Source organism: Neovison vison, chromosome 5 (assembly GCF_020171115.1).
Source record: "Neovison vison isolate M4711 chromosome 5, ASM_NN_V1, whole genome shotgun sequence".
In the NCBI taxonomy this organism is placed as follows: Eukaryota; Metazoa; Chordata; class Mammalia; order Carnivora; family Mustelidae; genus Neogale; species Neogale vison.
The window spans coordinates 6,746,192-6,765,038 of record NC_058095.1 but is presented as its reverse complement, the minus strand read 5'-3'; the positions used below and the strand labels follow the sequence as shown (position 1 = coordinate 6,765,038).

At 50.6% G+C, this 18,847-nt stretch overlaps 1 protein-coding gene across 1 annotated transcript in view; it reads left to right on the top strand.

Annotated features, from left to right (window-relative positions):
• Positions 1 to 989: 989 nt before the first annotated feature.
• The window catches only part of DNAI2 (dynein axonemal intermediate chain 2), a 28,131-nt gene continuing 10,273 nt past the window's right edge, over positions 990 to 18,847 (top strand). Inside the window, exons 1-7 of the mRNA XM_044250358.1 lie at positions 990 to 1,049; positions 7,078 to 7,271; positions 8,677 to 8,838; positions 9,864 to 9,985; positions 12,795 to 12,937; positions 13,890 to 14,003; positions 18,006 to 18,145. Coding sequence (XP_044106293.1) covers positions 7,089 to 7,271; positions 8,677 to 8,838; positions 9,864 to 9,985; positions 12,795 to 12,937; positions 13,890 to 14,003; positions 18,006 to 18,145 — 864 coding nt within the window. The 5' untranslated portion in view covers positions 990 to 1,049; positions 7,078 to 7,088. The remainder of the gene's footprint in view (positions 1,050 to 7,077; positions 7,272 to 8,676; positions 8,839 to 9,863; positions 9,986 to 12,794; positions 12,938 to 13,889; positions 14,004 to 18,005; positions 18,146 to 18,847) is intronic.

The window sequence follows — 18,847 nt, the reverse complement described above, 5'->3', positions numbered from 1 at the left end:
CAAGTGGGGGGCGGAGAGGTGTTGGTGGCTGTCACTTTGGGGCTTGTTAGTATGGTTGGGCTAAGTGCCATCTTGGGAATTTTGTTGCACCTGCCCAGTTAAAGGCAAATGGGTAGAAGAGAAGATGCATTTGTGAAGAAGTTGGGGAACCAGAGTGGGGGAACATTTGCTTTTTTCCTGTAATTCCACAGCCCCCAAAACCCATAGGAAGCACTCCAGTTGCCTTGGCCTGCCTTTTGGGACACCCCCACACACACACACCAAACTGGCCTCAGCTGACCTTTTCCAATTCCTATCTCATCTTCTCCCCCCCACAAGGACTGTCACCTCCTGCCACCATGATGCATCCACCTCCCCAAAACGTCTTTTTCCATCGCAACCACCCCTCCCTCGCACACGCAGTCTGGAGTGATCTCCCTCACTCCTTCCCCTGCAACTCATCACCATTTTTCAGGACCAGTCCCAACCCCTAGGTCCACTTTTTGGCTGACATGTCCCCTGCCTACTCCAGTCCAGATCTCCAGTGCCCATCCCTGAACTTGGTTAGCCTGCTTCCCTGTGGTGGGAAGTAGGGGGCCAGCTTGTGTCTGGGTGCAGACATAATTTCCATTGAGTGGACAAGGAACCCGAAGGACGGGGCAGTAAGACAACCTGCCAGACCACAGATAAATAATAGCAGAGCCTGGCATCACCCCTCAGGGCGCAGGATTTCGCAGCGCTGACTACAATAATGTGCATGTTCTCAGGATCTCACCCAACGCATTTTTGGAGATTTGGACAAGCACCTTGGCAGAGATCCCCCAAACGTTTACTACCATGGCTGTTTGCCTCACTTGGTTCATTTTCCTCCTGACTCTGGAGACCTCCACAAGATGCTCGGGATGGGCGGTCACGTGCTCGCCCTCCGCCCCGCCCCGCGTCCCGGCCCAGCCGGGGTTGCTAGGCAACAGGTAAACTCCGCGGGGCTGAGCCGTTAGAGAAGCGCTGGGGCCGGCGCTGTGGTTCCGGTGTTTCCCTTGTGGCCTGGAGGCGACAGGAGAGGACCTACGGTAAGGGCGCGGGGCTGGAGAGGGGAGGAGAGTGAAACGGGGAGCCCCAAGAAGCTCCTCGTGGGGGCAGCCTTTGGGGATAGCTCCTCCCGGAAGGTGGGTGCCAGGTGTCCCCACTCCATCCCTCTGGCTGCCCTCAGCACTCTCTCGAGTCACAGGACCCTGCAGGTTCTGGTCACCTAGACTCCTACACCCCGGACTACCAGTTAGTTTGCTCCTGACCCACCAGTCTCCTGGAGGGACAGGAGGTCTCTAAAGGGTTCACAGCTGGCTGGCTGGAAAGTACAATCTGGGCTGGAGCAGCGGGAGGTGGGCTTTCTGATAAAGGGGGGGGAGGGAATCCATAATTATTGATCACCGACTAGGTCGCAGTTCCCCTAAATGCATGGCTTTATTTACTCCCTAACCTGAGGGGGACATTCCTACGCCCACTGAGATACCATGTTCAAGGTCACACGTTTACTTTCACCTTCCAGCAACACGTTCAAAGTTTATCACAATCTCTGGAATCACTGAACTGTGTTCTTGGCTTTCAGACCCTGTGTGCTTCCCCCTGGCACATCTATGCATAGCTGTGCTTTGTTTTTCTGATCAGAAATAGAAGAGGGAGAGAGTTCTAGGGGAGAGCCCTGGGGGACAGGGCTAGTACTCAGCATGGGACAGAGGGAGTGCTGGGCTCCTTCCTGCACCGGGAGATGGGGACAGGGGTGAGGGGAAACTCTGTAGTCTGTCCTCAAGGAGACAGCATTGTAGTGGGGAGAGCTGGTGAACCTCAAGGCAGCACGCTTCAGTCCTAGGGACCTTCTCCCACCTCTGCCTGTCCCTATCCTCCATGTGCTTGAAGCTCAGCTCAGGTTGACCCTAGTGTGCTTCGTGTTGTCCTTGTGGGATGCCATGGTAGGGGGCGGGTTGGATTCCTAGGGAGATCTGTTTCATTTGAAGACAAGTGAGTCCCTTAGGACCCCACATTCTAGAAGGTGCACAAGGACATAAGAAAGAGAGAAGGAGGGGCACCTGGGTGGCTCTGTGGGTTAAAGCCTCTGCCTTCAGCTCAGGTCATGATCTCAGGGTCCTGGGATCGAGCCCCACGTCGGGCTCTCTGCTCAGCGGGGAGCCTGCTTCCTCCCTCTCTCTCTGCCTGCCTCTCTGTCTACTTGTGGTCTCTGTCTGTCAAATAAATAAATAAATATCTTAAAAAAAGAAAAAAAAAAGAAGGAAAGAAAGAGGGAAGGAAGTGCCCCACCTGCATTCCTCTGGCCAGGCCAGGTGCCATACAGAGGCCGTCAGTCCCTGGCACAAAAACTGGGGGCTGCCCTAGGGACCATGAGGAAGAGGAAAATGCTTTCGTGTTTTAGGTGGGGTCCAGCACGGAGGGAAAGCAGCCCCCTTCCTCTCACCTCCCTACTAAGCTTGCAAACTGCCACCCTCTCTCAGCCCCACCCCAAGCTTGGAAAACCCACTTTATTTTATTTTATTTTTTTTAAGATTTTATTTATTTGACAGAGAGCAAGAGAGGGAACATAAGCAGAGGGTGTGGGAGAGGGAGACACAGGCTTCCCACCAAGCAGGAAGCCTGATGCGGGGCTCCATCCCAGGATCCTGGGGTCACGACCTGAGCCAAAGGCAGAAACTTAACAACTGAGCCACCCAGGCGCCCAAAGCCCACTTTCTATTAAGTCAGGGAGGTTCTTTCCAGGAATCACTTTGCTCATTATCATCGCACAAGAGGAGTTTTTATCATTGGTGAAGGTTCCAATCAGACAGCCCTGGGACGTGGGAGACAGTTGTCGTTTTGATGTTCGCCAGCCGTGTGTGTTCTTGTGTTTGAGACTCCCCGCCAGGTCCTGCCTATCCCTGGGTCTCTAGGTTCCCACGGGTGGGGGCCCCCTCCCCCAACGGCCCCAAACTGGCAGCAGGGCTGTCCCCACCCCCCTCGGAAGCCCGCTTTGCAGACAGACAGCACCGCCTGGGGACGCCCAGCCACAGGCCCTTGTCCCACCAAGCGGGAGAGACCTCCTGAGACCCCCGTGCTGACCCTGCTATTCATCTTCAGGCCCCGCCAGCTTGTGAGAAAGAGCCCGCTCTGGATCCCTGAATGAGCTGTCTTCCCGACACCGGGCCAGGCTTTAAATGTCCCTTCTGTCTGCCTCCAGATAGAAAACAATGCCTCTGTTCTCGCTCCTGGCTTGGCCTTGGGAGGCACCAAGAAGGAAAGGCAAAGCTGTTTAAAATATGATCTGGGCAAAAGAGGTTATTTTTGTGCCTCTGGAGTTTCCTCCCGCTCTTAAGCCTCCTTGTGTCTCCAAAGAGCTGGCTTTTTCAGCAACCGTCTTTTCGCAGAGGGAGCACCAGGCAGCCCGTGACTCTGGGGACCCCGAAGCAGCCCCGCGGCCCCTCAATGCTCGCCCATGTAGAACGAACCCGTTAGGGCCACCTCCTGCAAGTCGGGCTTCTGCTCCTACACTCTGCTGTCCAAGCCGTCGCTTCTACCTCTCTTGGTACAGGAGAGTTCCCAAACCGCGAGAAAGAGCGACACATTCTGTTCTCCGCCAGTCTGTCTCAGGTCCCGCTGTTCCTGGGCTGGGAGTGGGTTGGGGGGCGCGGTCTTCAAGGAACAATAAATGTGGATGCCAAGGGACCTGGAAGTTAACCCCCCCACCCTCAACCCTCGCCCCTGCCTCAGCTTCTCCAAGGCCAAGGCCACCCCAGGCATGTGCTTCTGGGCTGTCCCACAGTTCTTGGCCCTGTATCCCAGGGGCCAGCAGCCAGGACCCAGTGGTCTGGTTCCCTGCTGACTGGGAGGGGAGGGGAGGCAGATGAGACATGTGTCTGATCGTAATATTCAATCGGGGGGGATTGTGAAAAAGGCAAATTGCCAGGTCCCGTCCCAGACACAGGGTCAGTATTTGCAAGAGGGGGCCTGGGTGTCTCCATTTTGCAAAGGAACATCCCAGGTTTGAGACAGACCAGCTGAGAGATTAAGAACCATCACTGTAAATCCGTGGTTCTCACTTTGGGCTGCGCACCGGGATTACCTGGGGAGTTTGGAAAATCCTGTGGAGAGACCCCGATTTCATTCATCCGCAGTTTAACCTAGGCCTTGTGATTTTATAAAGCCTTCCAGGAGTTTCTAAACCTAGAGCCAAGGTTAAGAATCACCGCTTTAGAGCCAGATGGCCCTGGGCACTGGCTCTGCCTCAGCTTAAGAACTGTGACCTTGAACAAGGTGTTTGAGGTCTCTGGGCATTGGTTTCTTCATACGCAGAATGAGAACTGTGGGGTGGGGCTGTGGGGGGCATGCAGTGAGGGAACCTGCAAACTGCTCTTCACAGCACCGGGCACCCGCAGGTGTCTGTATATTCTGGTTGCAAGTTCTTTATCAGACACAATTTGCAGATATTTTCTCCAAGTCTGTGGCTTGTCTTTTCATTTTCTTAATGTTATGAGTTTTTTTTTTGTTGTTCATTTGTTTTCTTGGTTTGTTTTTTTTTGTTTGTTTGTTTGTTTTCTTTTTTTCTAAGATAGTTAACTTTTTTCTTTTAAGATTTTATTTATTTATTTGACAGAGAGACAGCAAGAGAGGGAACACAAGCAGGGGGAACGGGAGAGGGAGAGGCAGGCTTCCCACTGAGCAGGGAGCCGGGTATGGGCCTTGCTAAACGCTAAAGGCAGTTGCTAAACGCTAAACGACTGAGCGACCCAGGCACCCTTTTGTTTTGTTTTGTTTTGTTTGGGTTTTGTTTTGTTTTTAAGAGAAAGATTGCCCATAAGTGTTTGTGAGCTGGGGGTGGGAGGGGCAGAGACAGAATTTTACGGGGTCTCCACACCCAGTGTGCAGCCCAACACAGGACTTAATCTCCTCACCCAGATACATGATCTGGGCCAAAACAAGAGTCAGACGCTTAACCAACAGAGCCACCCAGGTGCTCTAATGTTATCTTTTGAGGTGCAGAGTGTTTAATTCGAATGAAGTCCAACTTACAATTGTTTTTGCTCTTATGGGCCATGCTTCTGGTGCCGTATCTAAGGAATCTGCCCTATCAGGGTCACGAAGATTTCCTTCTGTATTCATCCCCCTTAGTTTTATAGTCTTAGTTCTTACATTAACATCCGTGATCCATTTTGCGTTAATTTGTGTGTATGGTGTGAGGTAGGGGGCCATGGTCATTCTGACCCACATGAACGCCCAGCAGGCCCAGCACCCTTTGTTGAAGAGACCATCATTTCTCCATTGATCTGCCTTAGTACCTCTTCCAAAAATCAGTTGGTCATAAATATAAAGGTTTATTTCTGAACTCTCAATGCCATTCCATTGATGGAGTATCCATGGATGTCCAAGGATGTTGTGTCCATCCTCATACCAGTACCATGCCTTCTTGATTTTTCAGTTTTAAGTAAATGTTTGCTGAATGAGTTAGTGAGAGAATGGAAACTATAAGAACAAATACAAGGCATTAAGTCTGGCATTCACAAAACCTATGAATTCCTAGAAAAGTCTATGTCATTAGATTTCCTTTTTTTTTTAAGATTTTTTTGGAGATTATTTATTTATTTATTTGACAGAGAGAGAAACAGCAGAAGCAGGGGGAGGAGGAGAGGGAGAAGCAGGCTCTCCGCTGAACAGGGAGCCCGATGCTCGATCCCAGGACCCTGAGATCTTGACCTGAGCCAAAGGCAGATGCCCAAATGACTGAGCCACCCAGGCACCCCTAGATTTCTTTTTTTTTTTTTTTAATAAACTCAAGTTGGGTACCCCAGAGGGCATTCTTGGGCAAAAACTCCAGCACAACGTTGCTTGGTAAAATGAGGGACTCCATCATCCCTATTACATTTTTCATCTGTTTCCTAAGTTTGGACATTTGTCTGTGGGTTTTACTTAAAGCAGGACACATGTCCTCCAAGTATGTTCCCACCAGGTCCCCTTCCGGTTCAAAGGTAGCAACATCTGTTCACAGGCAAGAACCTAAACTCTGGGTGACCAAAGACCTTTAGTTGTAAATCCAAGCACAGCAAGGCTCCTGTCCAGACGTCCTCCCCACGGATCCCACACCCACTCATCCAAGGGCTCTGGGCAGGCCCATGAGCCTCACGGACCCACAGTCTGAGTCCTGGGGAATTTGCCACAAAGACCCACTTTCTGAGAGTTGCAGTGTCCAGCAAAGGGCGACTCTGCTCACCTCTATAGTACAGTCTTGTAGACAGACCTCATCAGCTGGCCAGCCATGGAAGTCACCAAGCTCTCAGACCCCACAGAGTGTCCTGGTATAACAGGGGTCAGTGAAGAGAAGAGCCATCTGTGGGAACTGCTCACTGCATTTCTACAACTCCCAGTTAGCCTTTGTGAGGAAACTTTTCTGTGTGTCTGATCCTTGCGTTGCCGTGGCTGAGCAGCCTGAGAGCCGTCAGGTGTGGGAGTGACTGAGTGGCCCAGCCACGGTCAAGCAGCTGGGAAGAGTAGCAGGACCAGAACTTAAAGTCAGCGTCCAGCCCAACTTAGAACTCTAGGAAGGCAGTTGTAGACAATCAGGTGGTGGGTGGGCATTTCCAGAGAGGCCTGGGGCTCTCAGATCCGTGGGCTGTATAGACATGTCCAGCATGTGGCAAGGAATTTAGTCCAACATGATCGCCTTAATATTTCTTCCTGCCTCCCAGTAACCATATTAGCTCAGTAAACAGTACTGTTGGGTAAGTAAGGGCTGTGGAGTCAGGCAGAGCGGCTGGACCCCTTATGAGCCATATGGTCTCAGGCAGGACACTCAGTGTCTCTAAGTATGAGATTCCGCCAAGTCAAATGGGGATGCTATTGTCCACCTCAGGGCAAATGCAAGAACAGAACCAGATATAAAGTACGTAGTCATTACTCGATAGATGGGTTTTTTTTTAAATGCAGATGTGGCTTCTCAACAAATACCCTAGGACCCCTCCTCTCAATCAGACTGGGAATCTGGAACCACCCCTGGTGAGGGGAAGCAGCCAGGTGGGGCCCCTTACCGCACACCGTCCTCTGCCCCCCACCCCCACCCCACAGCCGCCGGGACCATGGAGATCGTGTACGTGTATGTCAAGAAGCGAAGCGAGTTCGGGAAGCAATGCAACTTCTCCGACCGCCAGGCCGAGCTGAACATCGACATTCCACCCAACCCTGAACTGGCCGAACAGTTTGTGGAGCGGAACCCGGTGGACGTGGGCGTCCAGTGCTCCACCAGCATGTCAGAGCACGAGGTGGGACCCAGCCCCAGGGCCTGGGCCGGTGGAAGTGTGGCCGGCCAGGGTGGGACGGCGTGGCTCCATCCCAGTGACTAGGAGCCAGTGAGAGTGGCCCAGGGTGGGTGCTGGAGGGTGAGGACAGAAGGACCCCATGACCCACCACGGTGTCCGGTGCAGGAAAAGACCCCGCACCAGCCTTTCCCCAGGCCAGGCGAATGTGACTCAGGATGCTGTCTCTCCTGTGGGCTCTGGCCTCACGCCTGGGACCCTTGCTAGAGTCGTCTGGGGCATGTGGCACACCTGGGAGAGGTCAACTGAGGGAGTGGGGAATCGGATCTCCAGGCACCTGCTCCTCTTGTGAATAGGAAAGGGTGCTATGGAAAGTTCTAGTCAGAAGGGCCCCCATGATAGGAGAGTGGAGGGCCATGGTGCAGTTCGAGCTCCCTGCCTGTCTAAAGGGGAGGGTGAGACACCTCGATTGTGTCAGGCGCTGCTGAGAGAAAACGAGTTTGAAGGAGAGAAGCCACTTGGTCATGTCCCAGATCAACCCAGGGAATATCACACTTGATTTGGCCAGACATAATTCATGGGAAGCTCCAGTTCCTCCCAGCCCAAACGCACTGAGTTCCTTGTTCTCCTGGGGTTCACTGCTATCATGGGGACAGGGGGCATTGTCCTCGGAGTAGCCAAATAGACAGGATGGCCTTAGGGTCTCCACCCCCATGAAGACTAGTTGCTTTTATGAGCCCTGGCATAGAAAAGAAAGAAGGAGAGTGGCTGCTTCCTGGGTTTGGGGTCTCCATTTGGGTTGATGAGAAAGTTCTGGAACTAGATGCCAGTGATGGTGGCACAACATCGGGAAGTTCCTTAATGCCACAGAACTGTACATTTTTAAACGGCTAAAGTGATAAATTTTATATGTTTTTAACCACAATTTTAAATGGGGGTGGGGACAGAAAGGAGACAAAGTAGCAAGTTTAAGGGGTAAACCATGACTGTCCCTACTGTCCTCCCCACCACAGAGAACATGCAGAGCAATCCCTCCCTCTCCATCATTTCCATCTTTTGGTGCCCGTGACATAGTACAAGGTAAGGCACAGCAGGCTCACTCACTTCTTTTCCTCTGGGGTCTCACAGAACAAATGGTGGGCCCCTCTGGTCCGTTAGGGTTTAGATCAAGTCAGAACTGGATTACCCACGGCCAGCGGCGTCGCAAAGCTGCTAGCTCTGTAGGGCAGTGCTTCTGTCGCCACCTGTGACCATCTGAGGACCAGAAGTTCCTTGCTGGAACAAGACCATATTGCGGCTTTGGCCAGGGGATCGTCTCCAGGGCACGGGGGGCCTGGGATGCTGGTTGGAGGTCATGGCCTCGTGTTAACACCTGGAGCAAGCACGTTCTCACCCGCGCTTCTCTGTTCAGGCCAACACGGAGCGGTTTGAGATGGAGACCCGGGGGATTAACCATGTTGAGGGAGGCTGGCCCAAGGATGTGAACCCCCTGGAGCTGGAGCAGACGATCCGGTTCCGGAAGAAGGTGGAGAAGGATGAGAACTACATCAACGCCATCATGCAGCTGGGTTCGGTGAGGCTTCCTGCAGCTCCAGCCACCACCCCGGCTGGGCGTGCCCGGCGCTGTGCTCAGCTCCTGTGGTTACTCAGGGCAAGAGCACTGACTACCTTCAAGAACCTTCTATCTGGGATCAGGCAGACCCATCCACAACAGCAAACCAAAGGGGAAGGCAAGAGGGTGTGAGGGCTGGACAGACTGTAGGAGGAGTGTGACAAGAGCTCCCCTTGAGCAAAGAGGACCCCAAAGAACCCCACCCAGCAGCCACCTGCCAATAGGGATCATTCATTCATACAGCACATGTGGATTGAGCTTCCAGCCTCTGCCAGGCCAGCAGAGATTGCAAGAATGAACTGAAAAAAAAAAAAAATCGCAAAAATTTCCATACATCCTGCCCCAAAGAGTTTATAATCCCCTAGAGGTCAATGACAAATACAGAGATAGCACCCTATAAGGTAGAGGACATTCTGTAAGATGAGGGATGACTTGCTATTTTGCTCCGTAAGGCAGGAGATTCGACTTCCTGCTGAACGGTTCATGGAAGACTTCCTGAAAGAGGAAGCCCTTGAGCTAGGCTTTTCCTTGCTGGGCATCTAGGAAAATGGTGAGGGCCTTCTGGGTTGCAGAACCAGAACATGGGTGTTGTCTATGAAGCGATTACCAATTGTTTGCCTGGAGCAGTGTTTCTTCACTTTTTTTTTTTTCATTGTTGTCCCCAATGAGCCTTTTTAGACATTTTTTTCCTAATTGCCTCCCCCTGAAGTTTTAATACCATACATGTATGTATGTATATCTATGTATGTATATCTATATGTATGTATATCTATGCGTTCAACATAGAAAGTAATATTATTTTACCCCCCAAAACCAATTTTCACCCCCTTGGAGGTGATGGTGGCCCCATGGAGAAGGTATGGATGGGCAGGAAGAATAGGAAAAACCACTGGGTATGTCTTGTCCCTCCCAGACTCCATCCCAGTCCTTGTTAGGCTGCAGGGACCTCCCTTCTCTGCTAAGAACTCCCGACATGTCCTCCTCAGATCATGGAGCACTGCATCAAGCAGAATAACGCCATTGACATCTACCAGGAGTATTTTGATGACGAGGACGAAATGGAGGTGACAGAGGAGGCCCCTTCAGCTAAAACCATCAATGTTTTCAGGTACCTCTCCAGCTAGGCAGATGTCTGGCTGATCTCTGTCACCCCTACCTACGGGTGGGTGTTTCCAAAGGTCACTCCTTGCCAATCACTCCATGCTGTGGGTACAGTGCCGTCTGTGCTCCGATCTTGGTAAGAAGCAGAGCCATAGAACACGCAGCAGCCGACGGGTCCTTACCTTGGGGGTAAGGTCTGGTTGATGGAAAAGGAAGACAGACTCAAGGGAAAGACTAAGGGAATTTGCAAAGCTGAGTGCAAGTCTAGTTGACTCAGGCAGGGCCGAATGAGCTCAAAGTACAGGACATTCGTGACACAGCAGCACTGTGAGCAAACAGGACCCTCATCCCACACTCAAGGGAGTGCACCTGGTAATAACCCCCAAGGATAGCAGTTTGACAACAGGACTTTGTCCTATAGATACGTGTGTGTGGAATCACTGTGTGTGGACATTCACTGAAGCGGGGCATGGGCTATAGCCAAAGACCAGAACCAAGCTAAATCCATCGGTAGCGGACTGCTTCTAGCAATTCTGGTAGACCTACACAGTGGAATACCATACAGCCATCAGAATGAAGGAGGCAGACCCTTCCATGACAAGATTTACTTTGTGAAGCCAAACCAGAGAAAACAAGGTACAGAACAATATGTAGGGTAGCACTATTTTTTGTTAAAAAAAAACAAAAAACAAAACACACACACACACACACACACACACACACACACACCTGCAATTTTGGAAGTGGCCAGCCTCAAATGCCAATTCTGGGGGATTCATTGTGCTACCGTGACCCTCTGAAGGTCCTGGGAATTACTTGACCCAGTCCCAGCTCAACTAGGAAGGACACTTTTGTGATCCAGATCTGGTCGTGATGTGCGAAGCACGACCAAGGGCTGCGAGGAGAGGGTCCAGGGCGGGGTGGGGGCTGTCCCAGCTTCCTGGGGTCTGACCTTCCATAGGGACACCTTAGCAGGATGATGGGTTAAACATCATCCCATCCCAACCTCTATGTTTGACAGATGAGGGTACTAACCCCAGGGAGGGAATGGTGCTCAGGACGCACCGTAGGTGGGCGACCCAACCAAGGATGGGGCTCTGGTCTTCTGGATCCCAGCCTGCACTCCTCTCACTCTAACAGTGCTCCTAGGGAGGAGGGAAGTGGAGGAATCAGGGAGTGAGAAGGTCACTTGGCTTTACACGTTCCTTTGTTCCTTCTGATTTCTTCAAGGACAAAGTCTTGGGACCTTTTCTACTTCTTACTCATTCTGCTTCCTGCCCCCCCCCTTTTTTTTTAATTAAGATTTTATTTTTCAGAGTAGTTTCAGGTCCACAGCAAAACTGATTAGAAAGCACAGAGAGTTCCCACATGCCTCCTCCACCCTGCACCCCCACAGCCTCCCTGCTATCAACACCCCGGCCCAGAGTGGGACCTTTGTCACCATCAAGAACCACTGTTCTGATACAGCACCATAACCTGGGAGGCTTACAAACAACAGAAGCTACTTTCTCACAGTTCTGACGCCGGAAATCCCAGATCAGGGTGGACAGGCTCTGCGCCAGGCGAAGACCCACTTCCTGGTTCACAGGCGGCCATGTTCTCACTGAGAACTCACATGGCAGAAGGGGTGAGGGAGCTCTCTGGACTCCCTTTATCAGGGGCTAATCCCATTCTGAATGGCTCAGGACTGAATTACCTCCCACAGCCACCCCCCAATACCATCACACTGGAGAGGTTTCAACCTATGAATCTGGGGGGCACAACAGTCAGCCTGTAGCACCCCCAAATCCACCGTTTGCCTTAGGGTCCACTCCTTGTGCTGTACCCTCCATAAGCCTTGACAAATGTATCATACAGAATGGTTTTATTGCCCTCAAAGCCCTGTGTTCCACCTATCCAAGCCTCCCTACCCCCAAAACTTTGGCCAACGCTTGACCTCTTTACTGTCTCTGTGTGTTCCAGAATGTCACATAGCTGGAATCATAGTTTTGTGGCCTTTCACAGACTGGCTTCCTTCGCTTAGTGATGTGCATTGCATTTCCACCCTGTCTTTCCATGGCTCAATAGCTCATTTCTTTTTCAGGCTGATTAATATTCCCTTGTCTGGATAGACCCCAGCTTATTTATCCATTCACCTGCTGAAGGACGTCTTGGTTGGACATCCTTCAAGCTTCACCTTGGTTGGTTCCAAGTCAGGGCGATTATGAGCAAAGCTGCTGAAAACATTCATGTGCAATGTTTTGTGTGGACGAAACTTTGCAACTCTTTTGGGCAAATACCAAGGATTGCTGGATTCTGCTTCCCTTTTTATTTCAATAGTGATGGGAAACCAGAGCCATATCAGAAGCAGGAAACTCCCTTCACTTCAGGATCCTTGATCAGGCTCAAAACTTCCAGCAAATGAAAATATCAGACTAGAATTTAGTATTTTTTATTTCCATGGGTTTAGTATTTATAACTGCCTTCTGTTTATGGCTGGTAAGGGTGGATTTTTGATTAAGAGAATCCTCTAAACTTTGTTCTTAAAATAAATTTCTCTGTGGAGCGTCTGGGTGGCTCAGTTGGTTGAGCATCTGACTCTTGTTTTGGCTCAGGTCATGATCTTGGGGTTGTGAGATCAAGCCCTGTCTTGGGCTTGGCACTGGGCATGGACCCTGCTTGGGATTCTCTCTCTCCCTCTCTCCTGTCCCCTGCTCTCATGCTCTTTCTTTCCAAAAAAAAAATTTTTTTTTCATAAAGAAGTAATTGAGTAAGTAAGAGGTAAAGAGCTATGGGAAGGCTTCAACCTCCATTCTTCCTCTTCCTCTCCTATAAAGGGACCCCCAAGAGATCAAGCGGTCAGCCACACACCTCTCCTGGCACCCTGATGGCAACAAGAAGTTGGCAGTGGCATATTCTTGCTTGAATTTTCAGCGGGCGCCTGAGGGCATGAGCCACGAATCATACATCTGGGACCTGGGTGAGAAGCGGAGGAGTCCAGGTGGCCAGGAAAGCTGGTGGGGGTAGGGGCAAGGAAGAGGTCAGAAAAGCACAGGAGTGAAAGATAGAAACTGCAGACCAGGGACTCTCACAGGGCTGGTCCCTCATAGGAAGGGAACAAGGACCCCAGGAAGCCACCTATCCCTTCCCTGTCTGGGTTCAGACACAGCCAAACCAGAGCCATAGCAGAAACAGGAAACTCCCTTCACTTCTAGATCCTTGATCAGGGCATTCAAGACCAGACCCCACCAAAGCCCAATGCAGACAGACTCCCCTCTGTGCCACCTTTCCTGGCATCTGTCCTTCACCTATGGCCAGGAGGAGCAGTGTGTCCACTTGGAAGCACAGACCCGTTGTCTCTCTCTAAGAGTGTGAGCTTGGCTGGGAGCCGGTGTTGGGGGGCTATGCATGGTCAGACGTCCTTTCACTGTCACCAGTGTGAAAATAAACGTTAGTCACTATGAGTACGTGTAGGCATCAAGCTCAGAAACAAGCACACAACGCTCTTGGAACAACCCAACAAATGCTTACAGTCACCCTGGGGGCTGGACTCCACCATTAATCCCCTTATACAGACAAAGAAACTGGTTTGGAGAAGTCAGGGAGAACTGGTTTTATGCAAAAACCTTGTGGTCAAACCTGGTTTCCTACCAAACCCACAAAATGGACACACACACACACACACACCCCACACACACTACTGATTACCAAAGAGAAAACCACCAGAAGAGCCCTTAGGGTCAAGAGTTCCAAATTCTGGTCACCAGGGCCTAGAGGTTGCAACCTGGAGGAAGACGGGGGCAGGGGGCAGGGTTTCCAGGCTGTCCCTTGCCACCTCTCACTTCTAGAAGGGTTAAACTCTTTGACCCTGTCCTTCGTTTTCTAGACCGTGGTCCCCGAATGGGACCATTTCTTGTGTGTTTGTTTTATAGAAAACCCCAACAGGCCTGAAATTGTCCTAAAGCCATCTTCTCCTCTTGTCACCTTGGAGTACAACCCCAAAGATTCCCACGTGCTTCTGGGAGGCTGCTACAACGGGCAGCTTGGTAAGGAGGGGCTCAGCCCCTGCCGCTGTCCACCAGGGCCCACACGCCTGCTGGACCTCCCTCGGGGCACAAAGGGAGGTGGGGACTTTTCACAGTGGATGGGCTCCAGACATCCGGGCGAGTTGGGGTTTGCTGATAGCTCAGCTGGGTCTCCAGTCGTAATAGTTTTACGACTATTAAAACTCCGATTTTAATTACGATTATTCAAAACTCCAAAAGGAGGTTTGAAACCAATTCAGAATAAAAAGTTTTAAGAAAATTATAGGTCAAGTATAAAGACAAGGAGCATTCACCACCCACCTCCCTCAGCTGGGATAGAGTAGCTAGGGGGCAGAGGGATAATGAGACCTTGAGGAGCTCCATCTCAGGAAAGGCAGGCAGAGACACCTGTATGGGATTGGGTGTGAGTGATTCCCGCCATGCACAATGAGTGGTGACACGTTCCCTCCTCCTTTGATGATCAGGAACATTTGGTACGAATTCTTTAAATGTTTAGTAGAATTCACCAATGAGGGCATCTGGTCCTTCCTTACGGGAAGTTAAAAATTGCTAACGAAGAGGGGCACCTGGGTGGCTCAGTGGGTTAAGCCGCTGCCTTCGGCTCAGGTCATGATCCCAGGGTCCTGGGATCGAGCCCCACATCGGGCTCTCTGCTCAGCTGGGAGCCTGCTTCCTCCTCTCTCTCTCTCTCTGCCTGCCTCTCCGCCTACTTGTGATCTCTGTCAAATAAATAAATAAAATTTAAAAAAATTTTTAAATTGCTAATGCAATCTCTTTCTTAATTAATGAATTCATTGATGGTTAGATTAGAGAGTACAAGCTGGGGTAGGGGCAGAGCGAGAGGGAGAGAGAATCCCAAGCAGACTCTGCACTGAGCGTGGAACCTGATACGGGGCCTCATCTCACATCCCTGAGATCATGATCTGAGGCGAAATCAAGAGTCAGAGGCTCAGCTAACTGAGCCACCCACGCGCCCCTCGGATGCATCCTCTTCATTTGTTCTGGATTGCTCCACACTTTCTAGGTCCTCTCGAATCAGTTTTGGTAGATCCGTTCCCCTTTCTTTCCGTTTCTCAGATGGGTCATCGCAAATGACCTCCCTCCAGCTCAGGGGGGCGGGTTTCTGCCAGCTCACGTATGTTGCTGAGCCCCTCCACTGAATTGTCATTTCAGTGAACATATTTTTCAACTCCAGAATTTCTATTCTGTTCTCCCTTTTAAAAAGAATTCCTATCTGTTGGCATGCCTGGGTGGCTCAGTCAGTTAAGCGTCTGGCTCTTGATTTCAATTCAGGTCATGATCTCAGGGTCATGGGATTGGGCCCCACATCAGGCTCCTGCTGAGTGTGAATTATGCTTGAGATTCTCTCTCTCCCTGTCCCCCTACCCCTCTCCTGCTCATGCTCTTTCCCTATCACCACCACCATCATCATCATCTCTATCTCCTTATTGATATTTTTTCTTGAGCGAGATATCATTCCCATACTTTAATTCTTTAGATACAGTTTCCTGTAGTTCTTTGAACATCCTTAAAATCAATGATGTAAAGTCTTTGTCCAGTAAGTCCAACAGTGGTCTTCCTTGGGCTCAGTCTCTATTTATTGCCTTTTTCCCTGTGTATAGGCCATATTTTCTCATTTCTTCATATATCTTGTAATTTTTTTTTGCTGGAAATTACTCTCTTTACAGGATATAAAGTGACAACTTTGGAAATCAGACCCTCTACCTGCCCAGGGGTTTGTTTTCCTTGCTGTTTGTTGTAGCGGTTCATTGCTTCAGTGAATTTTCTGGACCAATTTTGTGAAGTCTGTACTCTATCCTCAAGCACCTGCAGTCAGCCCCCGTGTGCCTGTTTGAGCATGCCTGCGACACTCATCCCAGCAGCTGCCAGCCCTGCCTGAGCCTCTGCGCAGAACCTCGGGGTCAGCCAGAGGCAGAGACTGAGGGCCTCTCTTGTTCTTCCCTGAGCATGTGCTCAGCTCTGGGCATGCATGTAGCCCTGCCCAGGCAGGTGGCCTTCCAGATCTCCAGGAATACGCTGGAGCTTTTCAAAGCCCCTTTGGACGTCTTGTTCTCCATGCTTACCTTTTAAGCTTTGTGATTAGTTTCCTGTTGGCCCACCTTCAGGAAGCTGCAAAGTTACTCAGTTGCCTGTAATTATCACCGTTTTCAATAGCTGCCTCCATAATAAGACATTTTTTTCACTCATCAAGCTCCAAGTCAAGCCGAATACAGACAACTTGCAGGAGAATCACCAGGCAGGTCAGGCAGTCGCGGTTCTTCGGACGGGACTCTGAATGAGCTCTGGCTGCATTACCCCTCTTGTGGCTGCCCAGGTGCAGATTTTTACCAGGAAGGTGGAATGTTCTTTTTATTTTTTTGAGGCTTCCCCGTGGGACTTGGAGAGTGTGGGTTCTTAACTTGGGCAAGTTAAATTGCCCCAAAACTCACTGTCCTTACTAACATTCAGCTTTCTCCTGAACACTCTCTGGATGGCTGCAAACTTTCGGCTAATTTGTTCTGAAAAAGTTGACCTATAATTTTGGCCAGTTTTCTCATTGCTTTTATGGAGGAAGAGATTTTCAGAGGTCCTTAGGCTGCTGATTTTGCTGATGGAACACCCAGAAAACTGGTTTTTGGCTCCCTGGGGAGCTTGAAAGGATGCTGCCCACATGGGTCCCGCCTGCCTGCCTGCCCTCCACCTCTGGCCCCCAGACAGCAGCCTCTGGCCCTCTTCCTCTGTGGCTGCATCCCAGGCCTGACTTGACCTTGGCCCTAAAAAGTGTTCCCTATCCTCCTACCTTCTTCCTTCCTTCCCCTTCTTCCTTCCCCTTCTTCCTCCCAGAGTAGGAGCTGGATGGCAGGGAAAGTTCTTAGACACTCTTCTGAGGCCTCTGACTACTGCCCCTCAGGCCTGCTGCTTCCTCCCCAGGATCAGTCATGGGATCACACAGGTCTCCTGCCAAATTACCTGATGCCAGGGCTCTAGAAAACAAACGGAGCCACTGTGCATGATTTATTCAGGAGCCTTGCCTCGCTCATTATTCATAACCCCTTTCAGAGCTCATCCCACCAGCTCAGAACAGCCTGGGGTTTGGGGGCTCTGCTGCCTGGGGGAGGTGCTGCAGGGAGACCTACCCTTGAGCACTGCTCTGCCCAGACCAAGCAAGCTTATCTAAAAAAGCCCATATCTGGGCCAGGCCGCTCCAGGGGCAAATGCCTTGGAGTTCAATTCCATAAATCAAAACATGGATCGTGTTTTTGTTGATTTCCTAGAAATAGCTCTGGGTAATAGAGTGGGTCCTTGCTGCACACTCATGGTAAAATGAGAACACAATCTGTCAAGACAGAAACTAGATAAGTTTCAAAAGTAAAGCAGCAGAGGTGAAGCCCCAATAATGGGTGTGAGTAAAGGTTCTGTGAGTTGCATTCCCATCTCCCAGCAGGGGCAGCCAAGGTGTGGAAGATAAAAGGGAAGGAGTGTATGCAGCAGGAGAGATTTACCTCAATGTTCTTACTTTCAGGAGCCTTTCTCTGGGGGTGGAGACACTCTTCTCTCTGGATGTATATATTGTCTCATCCTAGGCTCATCCTCTGTCCGTACTCCTTCTCACTCTTTCCAGGAAGTTTGCCCTGACCACCCCCATGTGTCCCTCACCAGACTGATCCCGGCATGAGCTGTGCTTACACCATCCCCCTTCCTGCCTCTCAGGAACGGGAACCATCTTATCCCAGAGGCTTCCCGAGGGTCTAGTGTGGTGCTCAACACAGTAGGGGCTCAACAGAAATGAGTGAAGCTTGCACTCTGGGAGTCTTCCCATAGAGATTGTGTGTGAACTTCAAGGGTTGGTAAGAAACTCAGGCAGGTTGGGACCAAGCCCTGATTCTGAAAAACCACATTCCTGCCAAACCAAGAGAAGCAGCATTCCTCCATCACCTCTCCCTGTAGCCGGAAAGGGAGTTTGGGCTTCTGTTCTTCCCCTCATTCTGAACCTCCCTCCAGCCTGTTGGGACACCCGTAAGGGCAGCTTGGTGGCAGAGCTGTCCACCATTGAGTTCAGCCATCGAGATCCTGTGTATGGCTCCATCTGGCTGCAATCAAAGACAGGAACTGAGTTCTTCTCGGCATCCACAGATGGGCAGGTACTGGCCGGCCACTGTGGGGGGCAGGGTTGTGGGGAGCAATGACACTTCCCTGGTTCCCCTTCAAAATCCCAGGGGGAATGTTTCCTTTTGCATTTTATTTTAAAATTAAAGAGTAAGTAATGCATGCGCATGGGACAAAATCCAAAAAGTACAAAAGGGCAGAGAGGGAAACACCTTCCTCCCACATCTTCCCACAAGCCTCCCAGCCCCCCTTCCTATAGGCACCCACCTGCCTCAGCTTCTTATGGCTGCCTTCAGGGATAGTCTCTGTATACAGGAGCAAATACATCCGTCTTCTTCACTTTCTTCCTGCACACCTTACACGTAGGTAAATATCTGCACTTGATATTTTTCATTTAGTCTATCTTGAAGATGGTTTTATACTTCATAAAACACTGCCCTGTGCCCATTAAGTACTCCATTAGGGGGATGACTGGGTGGCTCAGTCGGTTAAGTGTCTGACTCTTGATCTCAGCTCAGGTCTTGATCTCAGGGTCATGAGTTTGAGCCCTGTGTGGAGCTCCACACTGGGCATGGAGCCAACCTAAAAAAAAAAGAAAAATAGAACTGCATGGCTATGCCATAATTTATTTAAATGGATTTCAATATGTTGTCATTCTAAGAATAATGTAGCAAAGAGTGTACTTGTATATAGGTCTTTGCACACGTGTGGAGGCACACCTATAGCATATAGTGGGA